The following is a 24,338-nucleotide window of genomic DNA, read 5'->3' on the forward strand; positions in this document are numbered from 1 at the left end:
AATGCAAAATTTAGCTTATGTGCATTACCATGCCATGGGTTATTCGGCTTCTGTGGTGGCGCCCAATTGTACCTATTCATATATGACCTGCAGTTACTAGAAAACCAAAATCTTTTTTTTTTAAATTATCAAATCGTACCTTCTCTTTTCTCATTCATTTTTCTCCTACGTTTTTATTATAACATATCTGCCCTCAGTTTTTTTTTCCTCCAAAGACAAAATAGGAGCGTCAAGTACATTCAATTCACTTATGGTTCTCAATTTCAAATGCCGCTACTGCCATAGAAATGATTTATTTCAATTTAATACAAAATTCGTATCTCCAGCCACCACTATTCTCCACGTATTATTTTTTCCCCTTTTAAATATTTGTAAAATCAATCGACGATATTGGCGTACATAACCTGCATAATTTTCCTCAATATTTGTAGTTTTTCTTTTATGTGTACACACACACATATACGACACGATTCTTTTTAGCCACCCTTGCGCGACTATGTGTACAAATTTGTTTGGCATGCAATAATGTTGACGAAGTCGTGTGTGTATGTGTTGCATGGGGTTGGATGTATACATATATCTAAGCAATGAAAAGGAAATTTGCACTCAATTTAATGTTTTGTTTTCTTGTTTTCCGCTCCCCCTAAAGTTTTCAATAATGGTTGGGAACATAAAAATCTTCGTACATCCTCGTTGATGGGAGAAAATAAAACTTTGGGAAGTCTTGGAAATATAAGAGGAGTATCAGCCACTGGGAACAAAATGTATGTTTTAACAGCTAACAAGCGGTTAAGAAATCAGCAACGAGGTTACCAGGGTTGTTTATTTGTCATACCTAAATATTGAAATTAAACTTGATTCACAAAATATTTATTTGAATATAATCGATTTTAAATTTAATGGCTATTTTCTATGCTAAAAGTAGGCAATATTTAATACAAATATCCATTATGTGAAAATGATTAACTGAACATTAATAAGAAAAACCTCGTAATTTTAAGAAAAGAAATCGTAATTTTGGTCCTTAAATATGAATAAACTGATCCCTATTTTTTATTTCGGCAGTCACGTGAATAGATTTCAGTACGTTTCAGATTTCGGGTAGTTTTAATATATCCTAAAAGTATGCAATATTTTAAGGTTGACAATGCACGGTGAGATGACAAAATTGCAACCAATTTCAGACTGCTGTCATTTCCACGCCACTCGTCCGACAGCTGTTAAAATTAACCCAGTGTCAGCTCATTTAATTGTTTTCAAGCGTACAAAACCATTTTGGCGAGAATTTTCCAAAAAAAAGCTATTTGTGATGGAATTCAAGCGTGATAATTATCTTTGGGTGGAAAACCACAAGTTGCTATCTTTAGAGCACTCTAGCACTTAAAGGTGATTAAATGGCTATCGTTAGAGCACTCTAGCATTTAAATGTGAATAAATTTTTTGTTTCTCGTACCATTGCTCGTTACCATGATACTGGTAGCGTAGCCCAACGTCAAAGAAATGGACGGAAGAAAACAGCAATATCAGCAGAAATGGTTCGAAAAGTAAAGAAGCTACTTGATTGAAACCCCCGTCGCAGTGGCCGAAAAATGACTCGTGAGCTGAACATATCGCAATATCCATTTGGCAAATATTGAAAAATTAGGTCGGGGTAAAGCCATTGAAGCCGTCGCAGTGGCCGAAAAATTACTCGTGAGCTGAACATATCGCAATATTCCATTTGGCAAATATTGAAAAAATTAGGTCGGGGTAAAGCCATTGAAATTCCAAAAAATGTAAGAACTTACACCGCGATAGAAAGAAAATAGACTCGAAAGAGCTAAAGAGTTGCTTCGCTTGGTCGAAAGTGGTGAACTGTCGAATTTGGTTTTCTCCGATGAGAAAACATTCGTTGTCCAGCAGTTTGTAAACAAACAAAATGATCGTGTTTACTTGACAAAGAGGTCAGCTGAAAATGTTCGGCTGGCCGCCAGAACTCAAGCGCCGAACATGGTGATGGTGTGGGCCGCCATGACAGCCGATAGCCGTTCTCCGCTAGTATTGATCGACCGTGGCATCAGAATAAATGTCGAATATTATCGCTAAAATATTCTGGAGGGTGTATAAAAGCCTTGGGCACGCAAACCTTAGACATTCCAACAGGACTCAGCACCATCGCACTCAGCACGCTCCACCCAAGAATGGTTGCCAAATGAGGTTCCTCGCTTCATTTCCAGCGCAAAATGGCCACCAAAATATCCCGATATTTTGGAAAGCAAGGTTGGCACTAAAAAATACCAAAGTGTCGATCACTGCAATCGAGCGCTCCGCCGAGATTGAGCCAAAATACCGTAGAGCATCATTCCGGCAGCGTGTGACGGTTTCATTGGCCTTTGAATTTCATGATTCGTATCAAAGGTGACCAATTCGAACAAATCTAAAATTTTTCTAAAATTTTATGCTATTTCCGACATTTTTTGCTTTCATTAAATAAAATTAAAAAAAGTAAAAATTATGGCGTTTGACTTCGTTGCAGTTTTTATTATTTCACACTGTATTTTTAATATGCCTTACGATTGATTGAAATTAGCCTCAACCTTTAATTCTTCGGTTTTGTAATTCTTGAAACTATTAGAACTACTGATTCACGCAATTTTTTAAAAATTTTAAATTTTTAGCCCTTAAATATTCCCAAAAGTATGAAACATTTTAATATTTGACCTGTAGTTTTAAAAATCCCAAAAATTTATTTAATCAAAATAAATCTCACTTGACAATGCATTTCAAAGTTATTATTTAAATTATTTCAAAATTAAAAAAAAAAGAAATGGTCGAATTGATTCGACTTATCCGGCAACACTTTTTTTACATTCCCTCAATATTTAGCAACAAATTGGTTGTTGGTTGCTCTTCGACTGCAGAGTATTCACCATAGAACACATCATCATCATCATCCTCTTCTCAGCCATTGCCTTGCATTCTAATGTGACTCTGGAGAATAGATTTTCAAACTGAACATGAAGTAGAATCCAATAGAGGATATTCATTCAATGTCGTTGTCGTCGTCATCATCATCGTCAATACATGGCCAAAAGGCATTTTATTGTGGGAGGTTTATTTTTTCTTTTTTTCGTTTTTCTGTATGCCAATAAATTATCAGAATATGGTTTCCACTAACAAAACGTCAATAGTTTACTATTGAATGCTTCGATATTTATTTGCTGATGATAAGCACTTGAGGAAAGCTAGCAAGGTCTTTTGGAGGGAAGGTGAAGTTCCTTCGCTATTTCAATTTTTTTTTTTCTTTTCCTTGAATAGTCAAATTTATTTTGTATTTTTTAGAGGGGAGTAGAGTTTTCTTTCGAAATTTAATGCAATTGCAATTTATTTGTGGTTGGTTGGAAAACAAACAAGCTGTAACCTGTTTTCCGTCGTGTCAAGAGTTATTGTTGCCAATAATTTATGCCCGACGGATTTTTCGGACTTAAAAGTAATGGATTTGTTTTTTTATTTTGGGAACAACTCTGCTACAAATATTTTATTGATATTAGAAGTGCATTGGAGGGGAGTACGTTTTTTAGTTTTTATTATTATTATTTTTTTTTTTTTTTTTTTTTTTTTTTTTGTTGCAATTTCCGCATGTGGATGTTTAGAGTCGTAGATTTTACCTAAGATGGAGTTGAATGGGATTATACGTTTTTCAGTTTACAGTGTTTGGAAAGTGAAATAGTAGCAATGATAAAACCCATGCGAAATCCGAATACCTCAGAAATTTCAAATTGCATATTTTCTATAAATTAGAGTATCCTTATACCTTTGTAGTCCTTAAGAAAATATTCATATAAAATCCAACATAAATCCCATGCTAATCCTTTGAAACAATCTACCACAATAAAATTGGGACTATTTTAAAAAATTCTTTTAAAAATCAGAATTATTGCTTTTTAAACATGAATTAAATAATAAATTAAATAAAGTATAATTAAATTAATAATTATATTATAAAATAATCCTTACAACATATTTCTAAAATCCACCATCTACCATAGTTCTTGGAAAAATATCTTTAAAATATGTTTATATAAATGAAATTTGATCCTTCATACTCCTCAAAATGACTATGATAACCTTGGCACTTTCAGACAAAAGGCCATTATATCCTTGGTAAATTTAGAGAGGATAGTTTAAAAAATACAAAATCAACGTCTTCTCTCGGACTTTGAAAAAAATATTTAAAAAATTACGGTGTCCTTGTAGGCCATAAGAAAATATTCCTAAACAATCAGAAATTATAGCCTTGAGAAAACATGCTTAAATACTGCTTTAAGTCTTTTCAGAAATATTTAAAAAACACGATTTATATCTGAAAATCCTTACAACATATTTCTAAAATTCACTATCTACCATAGTTCCTGGAAAAATATCCCTAAAATATGTTTGTATAAATGAAATTTGATCCTTCTTACTCCTTAAACTGACAAAGATATCCTTGGCAGTTCCAGACAAAAGGCCATTTTATCCTTGGTAAATCTAGAACGGATAGTTCAAACAAGCAAAAAAACAGGTAAGTTCGGCCGGGCCGAACTTTTAATATCCTCCACCATTTTGAAGGAACTTGAAAAATTTAAAAAAAAAAATCCGAAAACTACTTAAATTAAAACCGTTATATGGAGACTATACTTAGACGTGGACCGGAATACGAAATTTTTTGTCATAGGCTGTAGTGTCCATTACGAACTTCTAATGCGAAATTTGTTATACGAAAATTCGGAGTATCGGGAGGTGCGTCATATGGGGGCTACACGAAGACGTGGACCTGCATACGAAATTTTTTGCCATATGTTGTAGTACCCATTAAGATCTTTCAATACGAAATTGAAACGATTCCGGTGAATAATGTTCCTGAAATCGTCAAAATACCCCACTATCGGGACGTACCGTTATATGGGTGCTATACGAAGACGTGGACTTGCATAATTTTAGCCTTCTATCTCAATTTGTTCGAAAGATAGCACGAATACAACAGACAGACCGACATCGATAGATCGTCTTGGAATTTTACGCTGATCCAGAATATATATACTTTGTAGGATCTATTATCAATATTTCGAGGAGTTAAAAACGGAATGACAAAGTTAATATACCCTCCATAGAATGGTGGAGGGTATAAAAATACAAAATCAATGTCTTCGGAAAAAAAAAACAGTCCTGGAGAAAATTTTCTTAAAAAGTAAAAAAATATATATATTTATAGCAATACTATAAAAAACATTGTTTATTATTATTAAGTATTCGTAAAATATAACGATAACATCCTTGGCAGTCTCAAAATAACAATTTTTCAAAATGCATGATATTTTGAAATTGTTAAAAAAAATATTGCAAAAGTGCTTTAAGCGGTTTAGATTATATGTTTTTATGGTGTCCCCTAAAAGTATACTGTAATTTTTTGTTCATATATGGCATGCATAGTATTTGTTGTAAAGTTTTTACCAATGCCCTCCTTTCAAAACAGACCTCGTAATTTACATTTTATTCGCATAAATATATTCTTTAACCAGACTAAAAAAATTGAAAATTCGATAGAAAATTGTATATTATTGTACAATCTATGATCGAATCATATTTTTACTGTGATCTCGCCTAAAATTGGGCAATATTTTTGAAATCCCTTTTAAAAAGTATTCGCTTTAAGGTTTTCTTTAAAAGGAAAGACCTATTTATAGTGGTAATCTATGTAAATGGACTTTTCTAAAGATTTTCCATCCACATTCTCTATCTATGCACTTAAGACCTTTCAAACGGGTTTCGAAAAATAATTAAATATTCTATTAACTGGATAAGATATTTTCCGGTAGCTTACCTAAAAGTCGGCTGTAGTTGTAGAAATATTTAAGAACGATTCTAACTGGCCTCGTTTAACTTTAGGAAGATATTTCATGAATGAAATGCTTCTACAATGGAAAATTGTATTTAGCTCTAAAACCATTTCTCCACCTGTCTATGATTCCTCAACAAAATTGGAATAGTGATTCTGCATAATTCTGATAATTCTGATTCTGCCATTTCCTCCAGAGTTCTTGTGTGGAAATACGACCTTAGTGATCATAAATCAGTCTCGATGCTGAACTTGGAACACTGTGCCCCATCCATCTCCTATTCCCAACTGCAATTGTAATTTTTTCCCTGTCCATTGGAATGGAAGAGGGTATTGACGTTTTAGTTTTAGTAATGCCATGTAAGTTTCCGACTTGTTACGGTTTCTACATCTATTTTCTTTCTATTTCATGACTTGTATTTTGTTTGTTTTAAATTTGCAATTCAGTTTATTTGATTGTAAATATTCTGGCAATTTGTTTCTAGAGATTTTCCTTAGATGTCTGCTTGGCTACCTGGCCGACTTGCTTAACTCTTTTTTGCAATGTACTGCAATCGAAGTTATGCCCAAAACAAAAATTCCCTTGATAAGAATGAAGTTGGTAGTCGGTTTGTTGGTAGAAGTGAGTGCAACGGCACCATTGATAGCATCAAATGGCCACAATTTGCACTTTAAGCCATTGGCCATGGTGCTTGGGGGCCAATTTGTGTTCGATATTCTCAACACAAAAGCAACAGCAACATGTTTTCATCATATAAAGGTCTATGCTATGTCCACTTCTCCTGCCCCCCAACTCCCACCTTTCTCCTACCGTTTGCTGTTGCTGCTGCATCTCGACCAGTAAAATATATAGTTCTTAACATGTTCGTATTCTGACATTCTTCTCCCGAAAACTTTTAGCAATTTTTACGACTATGGCATGTTAAGTTTATATCTAGGATACAATTTATGTTTAATCTATACTCCTTCACAAGCTGCTCCTTTTGCTTTTTAAATGGATTTCTTAATGCAGAAAAGCGGTAAAATCAATAATTTAACAGTGGCCAGGTAAATGGACTTGGTTGGTTGGTTGGTCGGCAGAAAGGAAGAGAGATGGTGGTGGTGAATTTTCATCATCATCGTCGTTGGCATCATGGAACTTCCGTTGTATGATGCTTCTGCCGTTGCATCAATATTTTGTGCGGATGTGGTCAAGGGTTTTTTTTTTTTTTTTTGACAAGCTTCGGCTATGAAAGAAAGTTTGTGTTGTTAAAAGTAAAACAATAAAATACAGTTGCACTGACTCTGGACTATTTAACATAAAACTGGGCCAAACAAACCGAGCCACCCACCACACCCGTTTCACCCAACTTGCTGCAACCACGCGCAACTTATTACCATCAATAAATTTCTGCACTCAAAAAAACAAAACGCGAAGGTGAGTCCAAGCACTTGGACTTATCCTGCCTACATCTACCACCCTCATCATTACAAATGACGACCACAGCAGCAACAACAACAATTTTTTTAAAGCAAATAAGAAGCAAATCATAAATTCTGCACATTTTATGCAGTGAATGAATGTCAGAGAGAGAGAGCAATGAAGGCAAAGAACAAGAAAACCAAAACGTAATTTTCCAGAGAGGCTGAGGTTAAAACGGTTTTTGATATATATATTTTTTCTTTTTTGATTGCTGTATCCTTTACCTCCAAGTTATTTAAATAGCCTTGACAGGTTATGTGAAATTTAAGTTTAGATATTTTTTTTTTAAATAAAATTGTGTTTTTAACAACAATTGAGGAAACTGAAGGAAATTAGCTAAAGTTTCGTTATTTTAGACACTCTGAGCAATGGGTCGAACTATAATTGTATTTTATTCTCTTAAGCCTCCTCGAAGTAAAATGTTGAAACCTTGTCAGTTTTTAAACTTTTTTGTTATAAACGAATGGGTTCTATGCAGTTCTAATCATTCCTCTAGATGTTAAACACTCTACAGGGTGAGATAAAAAAAAACTGCAACAAAATCAACGGCATAATTTTTACATTTTTTAAAATTTTATTGAATGTCGAAAATAGCATTAAGTTTTAGAATAAGTTAAGATTTGTTCGAATCAGTCACCTTTGGCATGTATTATGGCCTTCAAACGGCTAATGAAACCGTCACACGCTACGCGAATGTTGCTCTGCTTTATTTTGGTCCATTCCCGGCGAAGTGCTTGCTTGTGGTAATCGACATTTTGGAATTTTTAAGTGCCAACCTTGCTTTCCATAATACTCCAGGGACAATAATTCAACGGATTGGTTTCCGGAAATTTTGGTGGCCATTATGTGCTGGGAATGAAACAAGGGGCCTCATTTTATAACCATTCCATGGCGCGAGCTGAGTGCGATGGTGTTGAATCCTGTTGAAATGCCCACGGTCTGCGGCCAAATTGTTTGCGTGCCCAAGGCTTTAATACCCCCTCCAGAATATTTTCGCGATAATATTCGGCATTTATTCTAATGCCAGAACGACCGTCGCCTGTTATGGCGTCCCACATCATCGCCATGGCCGCCGCTTGAGTTCTGTGGTGGCCAACCGAAGCTGTAACTCTTTAGCTCTTTTGAGTCTATTTTCTTTCTGTTGCGGTGTAAGTTCTTGCACTTTTTGGAATTTCAATGGCTCTACCCCGAGCTCATTTTTCAATGTATTTGCCGAATGGAATATTGCGATATGTTCAGCTCACGAGCCATTTTCCGGCCACTGCGATGCGGGTTTCGATCAAGTCGCTTCTTTACTTATCGAACCATTTTTGCTGATGTTTTTGTTTTCTTACGTCGCTACAAGTATCACGGTAACGAGCGATGATACGAGACACAAAAGATTTATTCACATTTAAATGCAGGAGTCCCCTAACTATAGCCACTTGTGGTTTTCCAGCCAAATATGAAGAAACGCTTGAATTCCATCACGAATAATTTTTTTTTTCTGGAAAATTCTCACCAAAATATAAACAATATAATGAGCTGTCACTGGAAAAATTTTAACAGCTGTCGGACGAGTGGCTTAGAAATGACAGCAGTCTGAAGTTGGTTGCAGTTTTTTCATCTCACCCACATATATTATAAAATTTAAAATAGAAGCTCTTTTTCAAAACGTTTTGTATCATAAAAAGACAATGTTAATATACCTTTTCAAAGGAGACATAATATGGGCTAAATATGAAACGTTTAAATTTTTATGTGAAAAATAGAAAAAAGTTTGAAGACTTCAAAACTAAATTAACATTTTTTCTATTATTGCTCCTAAAAATAGGCACAATTTTTTTTGCAATTTTCGTACAACCTCTAAAATGTTTACTAAAAATTTTTTCGGAAATGTACGTTATATAGGTCTGAATGTCACCTTTATGATGTCTATCTATAAAACCCTTAATTTTTTATCCATATTTCATAAAAAAGAATCATTGCAGATCGTATTTGTTATTCCTTGTTACGTTCTTTACAATTTCGCCGAAAAGTATGCACTAAATTGTTGGGATACAGATACATACAGATACATTCTTACAAAAGAGAGAGCCTTCCAACTGGCATTGTCCTAAAATGGATTTTTCAAAAGATCTTTTCGAAAGGAGGATTTTGATATGTTCATTCTGTTAGACGAGCCGTTCTTTATATATCACATTGAATGAATACATTTGTAAGCATCTTCTGTGGAAGTAAAAATCTTCTGAAACGTTTATATTGCTGCAAAGTAACTTTTAAGGAGAATTAATATAGAAAGTCTTTAAAGTAATTTTATATTGAAGGAAACCCATTTATATGGCGTTGAGACGTCTTTTCTTTGTAAAAAAGTTTTAGTTAATTGAAGAAAATTGAAACCAATAATCTTTCCGTTTCTTCTCTGCAGATTAATTGATAACAAATTTTAATAGTTTCTTTTTAATATAATTATTAATTTTTTTAGATTATTTCAATTTTAGTAGCTTCTTTTTAATTCATTATGAAATTTATTTTGTTATATTAAATCACATAAATTTCATTAAATTATAACTCTTATAACAATATCAAATTTCATTTTTGACTTTTCTCTTTTTTCTATATCTGTTTTTTTTTTTTTTTTTTTTTTTTTTTTTCTCAAATACAGGTGTTTATGGCGATGTGCAACGTGTAAAGATACTATATAATAAAAAGGATTCAGCTCTCATACAAATGGCCGAACCACAACAAGCTTATTTGGGTAAGTTCATATAACGAATAATTTTAAACCACCTGTGCTCCCCTTCACCCTCATCATTCCCACAAAAAAAAACACACAAGTGTCAATTTCAATTATAACAAAAAGACAACTCTATTAATATTGTTGTACAATTAATAAATATTGATTACAACATTCATACACAAATGTGTGGTAATTGTTTTTTCTCCTTATTTTTTTGAGGAGAATTCAGCCATTATATATTCTCTTTTATAATATACATACATATATATGCGTAAGGGAGATGATATACGTTCACATGTACATATTTTATGTGAATGTCACATTCATATGTTTGTGGTTAGTAGATTAATTCATCATTTTATTCATACAGTTGACTACGGTTTGGATGCAATCAGTTCGAAATTAAAAAGAAAAACTGCAGAGATTAAGAGGAGAAAAAGCTAGAATACTTTAATTTGTCAATTATGCAACTCATATTCTAATAAAAAAAATTATTAAACGTTTAGTTTTTTTACAAGAAAAAAAAGTTTTTTTTCTGTCAGCTCTGTATAATTTACATTGACAACCTGAGGTCCGGGTGCAAAATCGATTTTCATGAATTCTTCGTCCTTATCCTTCTGTAGTTTTTATTTTGGCCAAGTTACTAGTTATTTTCCATTTATATAGAACCTACTGTAAATCTTTAATATGAAACAAAAAGACAACAGAGCCACCCATGGAGAGAAACCAGCAATTTGTCCTGTTATTATTGCATACATTTGCAGTTGAAATATGTTATTGTGAGTGTGTGTGAAGTGCTGTGCAATGCATGTCCATATCCTTATTGTTGATGAGTTTTTGAGGTTTAAAACTGAGATTTATTTTAAAATATTGTTGTTATATTTTCTTTTTTGTTTTGGCCAAGTATATTAAATCTTCCAGGACTTTTGTACACATGATGTAGATAATAATAATGATGTATGGTTAGGGATAACAACTTTTTTCATTATGACAAGATAATCGGGCAAATTTCAAAACAAATTAAACTATCTTTCTTTTTTGAGTTGTCTACTAAAGAAATATTTATATTAGGTTCAAGCCGCATATATTATGAATACATCACATGGTCTTATAATACTATTACGCCTAAAAGTATGCATCATCATGTTTTTCTTGTTAAAATCAGGGTTTTGTACTAAGATATTTTCTATATAATATATAGTCCTTGGTTAAGTATTTCCAAAAAAATTACAAATTGTAGCGTTGACGGTATTTAAAAAAAAAAACTATTTTCAGAAAAACACCATTTTAACTCTAAATTCCCTTGAATAGAATATTCACAAGGCGCAGGGTGAGAAGCATTAAAAAAAATCCCAAATAGTAAATCTGGAGGTCCTTGTACGGATTTTTTTTTAAATCAAATTTTGTAGTCTTTCTAATAGCCCCTCTACCACTTAGGTGAATCACAAATATGGCTAAATTAAATGGTAATATTGTACCTTATTGATATCTTGCGAAAGGAATTCTTTCTCAAACATCCAACATCTTGGTAAAATATCTTACTTGTAATGAAGACAGCTGTAGTGGGGGCTTTAACGTGGCTTCTTAGGACGTGTTATACGTTAGGACGTGTTATACTTTTCGCAACAACGTTTCAATTGGTGCTCCCGATGTCTGAATGGAATATATTAGGAAAATGTAACATTGCCTAAAATCGGGGTTCACCCTTCTATAGGTTCTATACAAAAAATTGTACTGACTTGATCCATTTTGTACCACTGTAGTAGGGTTGTATGTCTTTGTGCATTTGTTTGTAACATAGAGAATGAAGCTAGTTAGACCCATAGTTCGTTTTGATGATCTTCATTGAATCACTTTCTGAGTCGATTTATGCATGTCAGTCTGTCTTTTTTTTTTTTTTTTTTTTTTGTTTTTTGTAAGGAAAATGCAGTTCGCATTTTTTATCCGATTGAGATGGAATTTTCCAAACAATATTTGTTTGGCCCAAGGACGAACCCTATTGAAATTAGTGCGAATCGGTTCAAATTTAGAAATAGCTTCAACCGAGTTAATTGTGCACCAAATGGCCAATATCAGTTCAAACAAACAGAATTTTGGAACATCCGACCGAATTCAGTCTAGAAGCAAATGTATCAAGATATAGCTATAGCGCGCATATATATGTTTCATCCGATTTGGGGTTTGAAGTCTCTCACATACGTAATACGCACTCCACAAGAGTGATATAATTTACTACCATATAACTTATGAAACTCAAAAATACCTCTTTCAAATTTCATCGAGATCGGATCAGATTAAAATATATAACTCCCGTATATATCTTTATCCGATATAAGGTTTATTGAGCACCAAATGGGTAATATCCCCCCTAAATGGACTGAATTTAGGCACTTCCTTCGAAATTGAACTTAAAAGCAAGTGCTTCAAATTTTGGTGAAAATCGGTTCAGATAAAGCTTTGGCTCCCATATACAGGCTGAGATAAAAAAAAACTGTCGGAAAAAATCATCAAATTTTAGAATAAGTTTAGATTTGTTCGAATTGGTCCCCTTTGGCACGAATTATGGCCTTCAGACGTCCAATGAAACCGTCAAACGCTGCCCGAATATTGCTCTGCGGTAAGTTGGCCCATTCCCGGTGAAGCGCTTGCTTGAGGTGATCGACACTTTGGTATTTTTTAGTGTCAACCTTGCTTTCCAAAACACTCCAGACACAATAGTCCTACGGATTGATATCCGGAAATTTGCGCAGGAAATAAAGCGAGGAACTTCATTTTGTAACCATTCTTGGGTGGCGCGTGCTTAGTGCGATGCTGAGTCCTGTTGAAATGTCCAAGGTCTGTAGCCAAAATACTTGCGTGCCCAATGCTTCAATACACCCTTCAGAATATTTTCGCTATAATGTTCGGCATTTATTCTGACACCACGGTCGATTAATAAAAGCGGGGAGCGACCATCGGCTATTATGGCGGCCCACACCATCACCATGGTCGGCGCTTGACTTCTGGTAGCCAACCAAATGTGCACATTTTCAGCTGAACCCTTTGGCAAGTAAACACGATCATTTTGTTTGTTTACAAACTGCTGGACAACGAATGTTTTCTCATCGGAGAAAACCAAATTCGACAGTTCACCCCTCTCGTCCAAGCAAAGCAACTCTTTAGCTCGTTTGAGTCTATTTTCTTTCAGTTGCGGTGTAAGTTCTTGCACTTTTTGGAATTTCAATGGCTTTACCCCAAGCTCATTTTTCAATATTTGCCGAATGGAATATTGCGATATGAAATTCACTTAAAATTTTCCACAACCTAGATATTCGATTTTTTCAAAATATTTGTTTTAAAAATAACTTTCAAAACGCATCATATTTTTTAAAAGTCCGTCGAATCTTTGATTTCGAAAATATTTTCTTGACAATATGTATGGAAATACTGAATTCCAAAATTTATCACCACTTCACTTGAATATTTATGAAGCTTTCAGGTTTACACCAATAAATAACCCAAAGTGTAAATGTGTGACAAAAGTCGCAATGCCGCGAATACAGCTAACAAAGACTCCTCCGTGCTCGTTCTCTCTCCAATTCACTTAAAATGTTTGGTGACTGCATTTGGTGTTGGTGTTGGTGTAGCAGCATTCTAAACTAAAACTATAGTTAAACTATCCTTCAACACCACGTGTGGTAATGGAATAACATGTGTTGTCACAATTGTTGCTGTTATTTATTCTGGCACAGAGAGGAGCCAGCAAGCCACCATGTATGCAGAATGTAATCCACCAATACTGCATCCATGCTGTGTATCTGTGTGGGTTTCAAAATGCGTTTTGGTAAAGGATGCCCATTTTGGGGTAGAAGTGTTGTCGTCGTCGTCGTCGTTGATGACATGTGGCTTTAATACATTTGTTAAATATATATCACCACAAACTGTTTGTTTGCTGTGTGTTGTTCTATCATCAACTTCACACTGTCAACAGTTGTTCGTTCGTTATTGTGGTGGCATATCATTGCGGTGACGGTGATGGTTCATGGTGTGAGCCAAAAGTAAATAAACCCTTAATGATGATGTTGTTGATGATGATATCATGTTGTTAGAATATTGGATTTTCTTCTTCACGGGATTCTAATATTGTTTTTAGATATTATTGAGTTAAAACAATTGTTAGAGGCTGTACTAATATAAACTACTTATTTGGGTGACGCAGGAACGAAGGAAATTCCTTTTTATACCCTCCACCTTGAAAAGGAGGGTATATTAACTTTTTTATTCCGTTTGTAACATCCCTAAACATTTGTCGTAGACCCCATAAAGTATATATATTCATAATCAGCATAAAATTCTATGTCAATTTAACGATGTCCGTCTGTCTGTCTGTATGTCTGTTGAAATCACGATACAGTCCAAGTTATTTGAAATAGAGCTTCAAAATTTAGCAGAACGATTTGTATTGTGTCTAGGACGGTTAGTATTGAAAATGAAATATATCGATCCACGTTTTGGTATAGTCCCCATATAACGGTACCTCCCGAAAATCGGATTTTTGATGAGTTTTGCCACATTTTTTCACGGATTTGTCTGAAAATTGGTATTTGTAGGTCATAATGGGTCCTAGTTCATGTGGCGAAACATTGTACGTATAGGTCCACACCTTGATGTATTCCCCCTATAACGGTACCTCCCGATATTCGGTATTTTGATGATTTTTGCCACTACATAATTGGTTCTAGCTCCGGTGGCGAAATATTGTATGTATAGGTACAAGTTTTTGTATAGCCCCATATAGCGGTACCTCCCGACATTCAGTATTTTGATGAATTTTGCCAAATTTTCCCAAGAATATGTCTAAAAATTGGTATTTGTAGGTCAAATGTTTCATTTACCTTATGGTGGAGAGTATTCAAAGTTCGGCCCGGCCGAAATTAATGTTTTTTATTTTTTTATTATTATTATTATTATTTTTTTTTTTTTTTTTGAAAGTTAGAAATTGATTTATTGCCATTTTCCTGACCACAAAATGAACTGTTTGTTCACTTACAAAGCTCGTTGTGGTCTCTTTCTTTTTCATTTCCCTGCAATTGAAACAGCCTTTATAAAGCAAAACGAACCCAAGGGTCATTCAAATATTTCATTTTCCACAAACACCAGACAATATCACATATTATCAAAACCTATTTCATATATTCAACAATTTCAAAGCGATTAGAAATAGAAATACTTTTCTCCAAATAGAAATACTTTTCGACCCTCTTCGGAATATTATTGAAATTGAAATACTTTTGAGATTTGAAACATATTGACCTTAGTTGCCACAAAAATAAGGATTTTAAACACTGCCATTGAGAGACAGAGAGAGAGAGAGAGATAGAGGGATATTCTGAACAGTATCTGTCCTTTTGTGCTTGACATGTGATAATTTTTGTACCAAACACACGATAATTTCATTATATATCCTGCAAATGAAAATATTTACCATAGTCTTTAGCCTCTGTTTGTTTGTGTGAAAAATATTATGGTATTATTCTTACTTGTTGGTGTGGCTGTCTGTATATGTATGTGTATTGATGTCCTCCCAGACTTCATTAAATATTATTGCAAATATTTTTGTAAAATAATTTCTAGGTAAAATAATAATATTTTTGTTCTTCTTATGTTGCAATGTTTTGAAACCTAAATCCCAAATCCTTAATAACAGACAGCATTTATGAGAACTTGTGTGGCAATTTGTTGTTCAGTTTGGCAGGGACAGTGGGATTGTGAGATGCACTTTTTAATTTATTTTAAAATTTCAGTTTTTAAATATTTTTTAAGAACAATATTTCAAATATTTTTCAGACTTAACATCAAAGAAAAGTTTTTATTGGGCCGTGTTATAAATGCTAATTCTTACAAATGTGACCTTTTTTACAAACAACGTATTCAAGTATTAATAGATCTACAAACGGGAAAGTGTAAATTAAACCTTAATCTATAAATATGGAACTTCAAACGGATTTGTTATGGGCTTTCAGTACTAAAACCTTGAAATAATAAAAATATTTATTGGGGTCTAAAGAATTTCTTAAGAGATCTGTAATCCTTTTGAACTAAACAATGGAAATTTTAAAGAGATTCTTCAAGGACCAAACAGAGCTGTAATTTTGGATTTTATAAATATATATTTTAAGAACTGGCACGACCTTTTTTATAGTGGTTTTTTAAGAACTATCTTAACTTTAGTTTTAGGTTCAACCAGAGACACCAACCTAAATCTTAAAACACATTTTTCCATTATCCAGGAAACTCAGATTTTTATTAAATATTTTTGGATTTTGAGGATTTGAGAAAGAGAATTTTGCAGGACTTACATGGCTTCAAATAAGAATACATAAAGAGTCTTATAATCACTATGCCAACGACCAGAAGAGGTAAAAATATTTTCCATTGACTAGCGAAGCTTCATACTCAGATTATTATAAATATCCTGATTTTTTTTTTTTTTTTGATTATTTGTTCAAGTGCTAACAGAATTTAAATTTTTTTCTAGTGCTAAAAATATAGGACGTGCAGCCTTACAAAAGGGTATTTTAAGAAAAATATTTGTCCAGAAATACAAGGGTGGTGGGAATTCTAGAAATATTATTTTAATCGTCGATATTTAAAAAAAAAATCCTCAATGACCAACATTATAATAATCGTGGATTTTTAAGAATTATTTTGTCAAGAGTTAGAGACTAGCGAAGCTTCAAGCGCAGGTTATTATAAATATTCTGGTTTTTTTAAATATTTGTTCAAGGGCTAACAGAGTTTTCTTGTACTAAAAATGTAGGACTTGCAGCGTTACAAAAGGGCATTTTAAGAAAAATATTTGTCCAGAAATACAAGGGTGGAGGGAATTCTAGAAACATTATTCTAATCGTCGATTCAAAAAAACAATATTTCCTCATGGACTAACATTGTAATAATTGTGGGTTTTTATGAATTATTTTGTCAAGGGCCAACAGAGTAAAAGTTTTGAGTTACTTTGCGATGTAAACTTTAAAAAAGATTTTTCGACATCCGTTAAAAATTCTATTAAAATCTTAAAAATACCGAATGTTGTTATTATGTGAGGGTCTATACGACGACATTGACCTGCATAGATAACTTTTGTCATAATCCATTACAATATTCGAATGCGAAACTTAAAAAAAATCGGTGAATATTATAGCTAATGTCATTAAAATACCGAATATCGGAAGATACCGTTATATGGGGGTTATACGAAGACGTGAACCTGCACAGAAAATCTCCTGTCATAGACTGTTGCATCCGTTATGAACATCAAATACCAAGTTTGAAAGAATTCCGTTGAATCATGTCGCTAAAATCAACAAAGTACCGAATATCGGGAGGAACCGTTAAAGTGGGGGCTATACGAAGACGTGAACCAACCTGCACAGACAATTTTCTACATTAGGCTGTAGTATCCATTTCGAACTTTGAATACCAAATTTGAAACGATTCCGATGAATATTGTCGCTAAAATCATCAAAATAACGAATATCGGAAGGTACCGTTATATGGCGGCTGTACCAAAACGTGGACCTACATGATGGCCCATTTTCAATACCAAAAGTCCTGCAGACATAACATACATTTGAGTAAAATTTTATCAATCTACTTCAATTCGTTCGGAAGCTAGAATGATTTACACAGACGACATATAATTTTATGCTGATCAAGAATATACAGGGTTGCGCATATTCGACGGGCCTTTGGGCCCTTTGGGCCCATTCCAATTGACGAGGCTTGTCCGCAGGTAACATTCTTTGCGTCAATTGAATTTTGTACGGGAACAAATGCAAATCAATGCGAATAATCCGTTGTAAAGTGGACCGAGTCATGCCCAACTGCTGAGAACGGCGTTTTTGGGATGTTCTTGGGGAACTCTCAACACTGGCTCGTACGGCAGCGATATTCTCGGCCGACCGCCTTGTTCGATTTTTATATGGCCTCTTCGGATTAGAAAGAGCCCTACCAGTCGAATAAACGCATAATGGTTTTCTTAGAAGGCGCACTTCTCACATTTTTTAATGTTTTAAAGCACGTTGAGTTTTCACAATGGATTTCTTCTGTTGAATGTAAATTTTAGAGCGCTCGCGTGGCTTATATTGGTTCATGGTAAAAATCTGCTTGGACTGACGCTTCAAACGCGGTATGTCATTAAGCGATGTGACATCTCTGTCAAAAGTTATGGCGTTGCCAGATGGGTCCGTCGAATATGGGCAACCCTGTATATACTTTGTGGGGTCTAAAATGTACATTTCGAGGTGTTACAAACCAAATGAAAAACTTAATATACTCTACATACTGTGGTGGAGGGTACAATAAGCGTCGATTTTTTTTAATTTTTTTCCAAACTTTAGGCTATGCTTACGGATATTAAGAACATATTTTTTTTTTTTTTTTTTTTTTTGCAATAAACTTTAGAACAAAAAATCCGTTTAAAGTTTAGTCGCAGTAATGGTCACTTTGTTGGATCTTTGAGAAAAAAGTTTTTACCTTTACTTCTATAAACAATTTTTACAAGTTGTTCGTGATTTTCTTTTTCACATCAAGAATTTTTTATTCTTTTTGTTTGGTGTTTTCAGTATTGTTTTTATATCCCTTTGTTTCCGTTTTTTTCTGTCAATCTTATGTTTGTTTTTATTACACCGCTTCAACAATTGTAGTTTCCTTCTTTTGTATTGTTGTGGCAACAACAACAACACATACTTACATATAAAAGAAAACACCAAAAACATAAAGGTATTACCCTTTGTAATGGCGTATAAAACGTATGTGTCTTGCCTTTAAACTATGGCAGTACACAACACACACACACATATGTTTTTATAGCATGGCTAGCATCTCTTTCTCTCTCTCACACTCCCCACGCTGGCTGGATACAATTTTTGCCATTTCGTTGATGTAACAAATGAATTTGTTAATATTTTATGAGAATATGCAATAAAAAGCTACATTTGTATTGAGAGTACACTCACTCACCCGCTCGCTGGCTGGCTGGCTGGTTCGCTCAGTCATTTGCAGTAGGTCCCAACATATAATATGTACAATAATGTATGATGTTGTAGAACATAGTTTATTACAGACAAAACACACACAGATGCACACCAAGGTACAAAAGAAAAAAAAAAACGAAACACATTTATTGTATTCTTTTACCTGTTCGATAGTCACACAAGAATTCATTCAGAGATTACATTTTTTTTTTTTTTTTTGCAACAAATATACGGACACAATACATTTGTATGTATTACAACTGCTACAGTCTGTCAGCCTGACTATGTTTTACAGCTCTATTAAAAATGCAACTGCCAAACACCAACCTCCCAGCCTCTTTTTTTGCACCCCCACCCCTCCTCTAGAGCACATTTTCCATGTGTGACTACGAAAACGGCTTTATGCCGGCATGTGCCATTTTTTCGCCCATTTTCCATTTCATTTTTTTTTTTTGGTTTGTTTCTTGCAAAGGTAAGCTTTGGGACCTGCCACTGAAAAGGATAAACATTATTTCACTACCCTTGTGGCACATTAGTAGTCAATGTCGGTAGGTAGTGTCGGTCACATAATATCGCATTTCTTTTTCCATTTATTTCAATTTTATATACCAAAATACGTAGTATGGTGTATTGTATGTTGAGGGAGTCTGCTCCCCTACCCTCCGCATCCACCACCTCCCCTCTTCCCTTTTGTGGCCTTCGTTCTTTCTGACATAAATATTGTGCAAATAAATGCCCAAAGAAAAGGACAACTACCAACCGACAACTCATTTACACTTTATTTAATGCGATAACCCTGAAAATTACTTTGAAAGAAAATTTAAATTGTTTTTGCTTGCCTTGCCTTTTTTTGCAGTGAAAATACAGAGACATTTTGCCGAGAAATGGTCCTTCGTTTCGTTTTTGTTGTTGTATTTTAATAAAACAACACTTTGACCAAACTCTGGGGAAAATAACCCATAAGACAATATAAACGAAAATGAGTTTAACAAATTGAATATTGAAAATTTATAGAATAAATAAATAGGAATTAGTTAGAGTTGATAATAAAGGTACTAGATATTTATGGGCTTCAGAGAAAGTCACATCGGGAGGAAACTTAAAATAAAGTTTTTTTTTTTTTAATTGGTGTTCCAAAAATGTTTCTTTCGTTTTAAAGTTCTTCCTTCGCCATTTAACACTTGGAATTTTTCAACCATTATTCTTAAAATTCTCCACAAATCAACCCATTCCCTGTCTCTTTATAATTTAGAATTTTTATTTATTTGTCTGTTCCTTCTAACATTTGTCTTTTTTTTTTGTCTTCATTTACAGCTATGAATCACCTTGACAAATTACGCTTGTGGGGTAAGGCAGTACGTGTTATGGCCAGCAAACATCAAGCCGTACAACTGCCGAAAGAGGGACAACCTGATGCTGGTCTAACACGTGACTATTCCCAGAATCCATTGCATCGATTCAAGAAACCAGGCAGCAAAAATTATCAAAACATCTATCCGCCATCGGCAACATTGCATTTAAGTAACATTCCGTAAGTAAAACAAAATAAATAAATAAATAAAGAACAAAAATAATATGCAAAAGTTTAAGAGGCAGCTTTGTAACTTTTAAAAATTCAAATATAAACAATTTGAATTATAAATATTATATTGAAAGGATTTTGGAAAATATCCTCTCATCGGGTTGTATGTAAGGAAGCATTCAGACAAAATTGTAGAATTAATAAAATAATTTTTGCAAAAAAAAAAAATGCGGATTTTTAGGAATATTAGGTAGAGCATAGAACAGTGTTGGCTTGTTTGTTCGGGATACCATAGTTTTTTTGTTGTTGTAAAATGGTCATGCTTAATCCCTTTATTGTTGTTTTTATAAAAACAACGTTTGTTTATTAGTGGAGAACGGTGGTAATGTTTACCAGGGGGAAATACCTAGGTTTCGGAAAGAGCCACCAATCCTTCTCAGTTCCCTTGTTTTTTTTTTTTTCTGGGATATTCTCCCCAGAAGTTATTTTAAAAATAACTTCTATGACAAAAAAAATTAACCCAAGTGACGAGATCGTAAGCTCAATAGAAGAGGAACCAAAGATTTAAATAAAACTAAAATTCTAGAGCTATAAAGACTGTGTTTTTTTATGAAAATATTTTGAAGGTCTATCTATGTTTTTACAAGGTGACCACACACCTTTGCAAATATTGGGATTCAGATTTCTCGAAATCTGTTCATTTTAGGTACATAGGCAATATTGTAGATAAAAATACGAGTCAACAAAGGGCGTCTTTTTGGTCATTTCTATACCCTCCACCTTGAAAGAAGTGTATATTAAATTTGTCTTCCATCCATAAATATTCGTCGTAGACCCCATAAAGTATACAGGGTGAGGTAAAAAAACTGCAACAAATTCAAACGTCATAATTTTTACATTTTTTTTTTAATTTTATTGAATTAAAGCAAAGAATCTCAGATATAGCATCAAATTTTAGAACAAGTTTATATTTCTTCGAATTGGTCACCTTTGGCACGAATTATGACCTTCAAGCGGCCAATGAAACCGTCACACCCTACCCGAATGTTGCTCTGCGGTACTTTAGCCCATTCCCAGCGAAGCGCTTGCTTGAGGTGATCGACACTTCTGTATTTTTCAGTGCCAACCTTGCTTTCCAAAATACTCTAGGCACAATAGTCCAGCAGATTGGTATCCGACCAGATTTTGGTGGCCATTGTGGGCTGGAAATCAAGCGAAGAACTTCATTTTGTAACCATTCTTGGGTGGATGGTGTTGGAATGTACGAACTCTGTGGTCTGATGCCACCATCGGCTGTTATGGCGGCCCACACCATCACCATGGCCGGCGCTTGAGTTCTGGTGGCCAACCGAAGGTGCACATTTTCGTTTACAAACTGCTGAACAACTAATGTTTTCTCATCGAAGAAAACCAAATTCGGCAGTTCGCCACTTTCGGCCAAGCGAAGCAACTCTTTAACTCTTTTGAGTCTATTTTCTTTCTGTTGCGGTGTAAGTTCTTGCACTTTTTGGAATTTCTATGAATATTGGAATACTGCGATATGTGCAGCTCACGACCCATTTTTCAGCCATTGCAACGCGGGTTTCGATCAAGTTGCTTCTTTACTTTTCGAACCGTTTCTGCTGATGTTGCTGTTTTCCGTCCACTTCCTTGGCGTTGGGATACGCTACCAGTATCACGGTAACGAGCGATGGTACGAGACACAAAAGATTTATTCAAATTTAAATGCTGGAGTGCTCTTACGATAGCCACTTGTGGTTTTTCAAATATAAAGAAATCACTCATTTAAGAAATCAAATCACTTTTTTTTCTGGAAAACTCTCACCAAAATGCTTTTGTACGCTTCTAAACGTTATAATGAACTGTCACTAGAATAATTTTAACAGCTGTCGGACGAGTGGCTTAGAATTGACAGCAGTCTGAATTTGGTTGCAGTTTTTTCTCGCACCCTGTATTAACAGTAACTTCAAAATGGCGAATGTTTTACACAGAGAACGAAATATGAAATATCACCCAAAAAAACGGGAAAAATCCAATTGACAGAGAAAAGAGGTCACAGACCAGTCCTGCAAACAAACTGAAATTTTTTATATAGCCCCATCTTGTGGTGGAGGTCAAAAATGCTTCTTCTTTGTTTTCTGATATTTTATTTTTAATTTTTTTTGGCATATCTTCTCATTCTAGAGAATACATAAAAATTAGACTAGAAGTTATTTTACTCTAAAATTTGATACCAATTTTACTTAAATATTTGTTTTCTTTTCCATCTTCCAGATCATCCTGCACCGAGGAAGATATAAAAGAAGCCTTCACCTCCAACAAATTTGAAGTTAAGGCATTTAAATTTTTCCCGTAAGTATTCATTTCAAATATCGCATTTGTTGCAAATTTTACTAAATAATTTTCTCTTTTTTGTTCTCTTTTCAAAAACTTCCAGTAGGGATCGCAAAATGGCCTTGTTACAGCTCTCCACTGTCGAAGAAGCCGTCTTGGCTTTAATCAAAATGCACAATCATCAGTTATCTGAATCGAATCATTTACGTGTCAGTTTCTCTAAATCAAATATCTGAAGCAACAACTATAACAATACCAGCAACAACAACAACCTGTTCAATAAACCTGCATGAATCTGAGAGATTTATTAATTAACGCAAAAAAGCAAAATGAAACCCATAACATTTAAAAAACAAAAAATCTACATAATATATATTAAAAACAAAAAAACAATTTAAACTATAATAAAGAAACCCTAAAAAAAGGAAAACAACCAGAACAAGAACATAGGCAGCAAGCTAAGCAAAGTATATAATACTGCTACAAAAAACAAAAACCAACAAACAATATAAAAATTATAAAACTGGAAACAAATCATTTAAATTTAACAAAACAAATATAAGGAAATCTGATTAGTATAGAGAAAAAGAAAAGAACAAATTTTTAAAGAAAACAAAGCTAAAGGAGCAGCCGTAGCAGAAGATGAAGAAGTTAATTGTAGGAGTAAATAAATTGTTAACAATCAAAGGCGAACATGTAATGCGAACAAATGCCACCACATTATTTACACAGATTAACAGAGAACAAACTGAAACAAACAAACAAACATACCATCGGAAAATGCAAAGCAAATTTTCTATTTTGCTTCTCTTCAAAGGCTTTCTCACAACTCCTCGCAAAATAAAAGAAAGAAAGCAGCCAATCCAAGAAACTAAACAACCAACCAACCAACCAATCTAGCAACATCATCACCACCACCTCCACCAACAGCAACAATATTGGAATCCAACAATCAAATCAAATTAAAACAGCAGCAGTAGTATTTGTTTATAAGTATTTTATTCTATAGGTCACCCAAATGTTCTTTATATAACAAATTAGTTATAAACAAATTCTACTGTATAAATTTTAATTATTATTATTATAATTATTATTAAATTGTGTAAAAGTATTAAGCAAGTTGTCGTTGGATAGAAGAAGTTACAAAACTACATACTAAATTGTTTCCTCTCTTTTATTTCTATTCTCATACTACTATTACTACTACCTACTACTTACATATTTTTATATATTTACATATAGAAACAACAACAACAAAAATAAATCAACAAAAAAGCCTATAATATTTTATATATAATTTTTTATGAAAACACAACAACAACAACAATGTGAAATTATTTTTTATTATTAATTTGTAATTCTCGTTTTATTTTTTTTTAAATATCATTATTTTTTAAACATATTATAATTCAATTTACTGGATGTGAACT

The 24,338-nt window shown here is 33.7% G+C and overlaps 1 protein-coding gene across 18 annotated transcripts in view; it reads left to right on the forward strand.

Moving 5' to 3' along the window:
* LOC101889073 (polypyrimidine tract-binding protein 2-like) overlaps nucleotides 1-23,989 on the forward strand; it is a 420,192-nt gene extending 396,203 nt beyond the window's left edge. For 17 of the 18 annotated variants that reach the window (XM_059119292.1, XM_059119290.1, XM_059119297.1 and 14 more), the window contains 4 exons: nucleotides 9,964-10,056; nucleotides 20,367-20,583; nucleotides 22,849-22,926; nucleotides 23,012-23,989. In XM_059119292.1, the coding sequence (XP_058975275.1) occupies nucleotides 9,964-10,056; nucleotides 20,367-20,583; nucleotides 22,849-22,926; nucleotides 23,012-23,144 (521 nt within the window). In that variant the 3' untranslated portion in view covers nucleotides 23,145-23,989. The remainder of the gene's footprint in view (nucleotides 1-9,963; nucleotides 10,057-20,366; nucleotides 20,584-22,848; nucleotides 22,927-23,011) is intronic. The other variant, XM_059119285.1, reaches the window with a different exon arrangement.
* Nucleotides 23,990-24,338: the final 349 nt, after the last annotated feature.

This window comes from Musca domestica, unplaced genomic scaffold (assembly GCF_030504385.1).
Source record: "Musca domestica strain aabys unplaced genomic scaffold, Musca_domestica.polishedcontigs.V.1.1 1, whole genome shotgun sequence".
Classification (NCBI taxonomy): Eukaryota; Metazoa; Arthropoda; class Insecta; order Diptera; family Muscidae; genus Musca; species Musca domestica.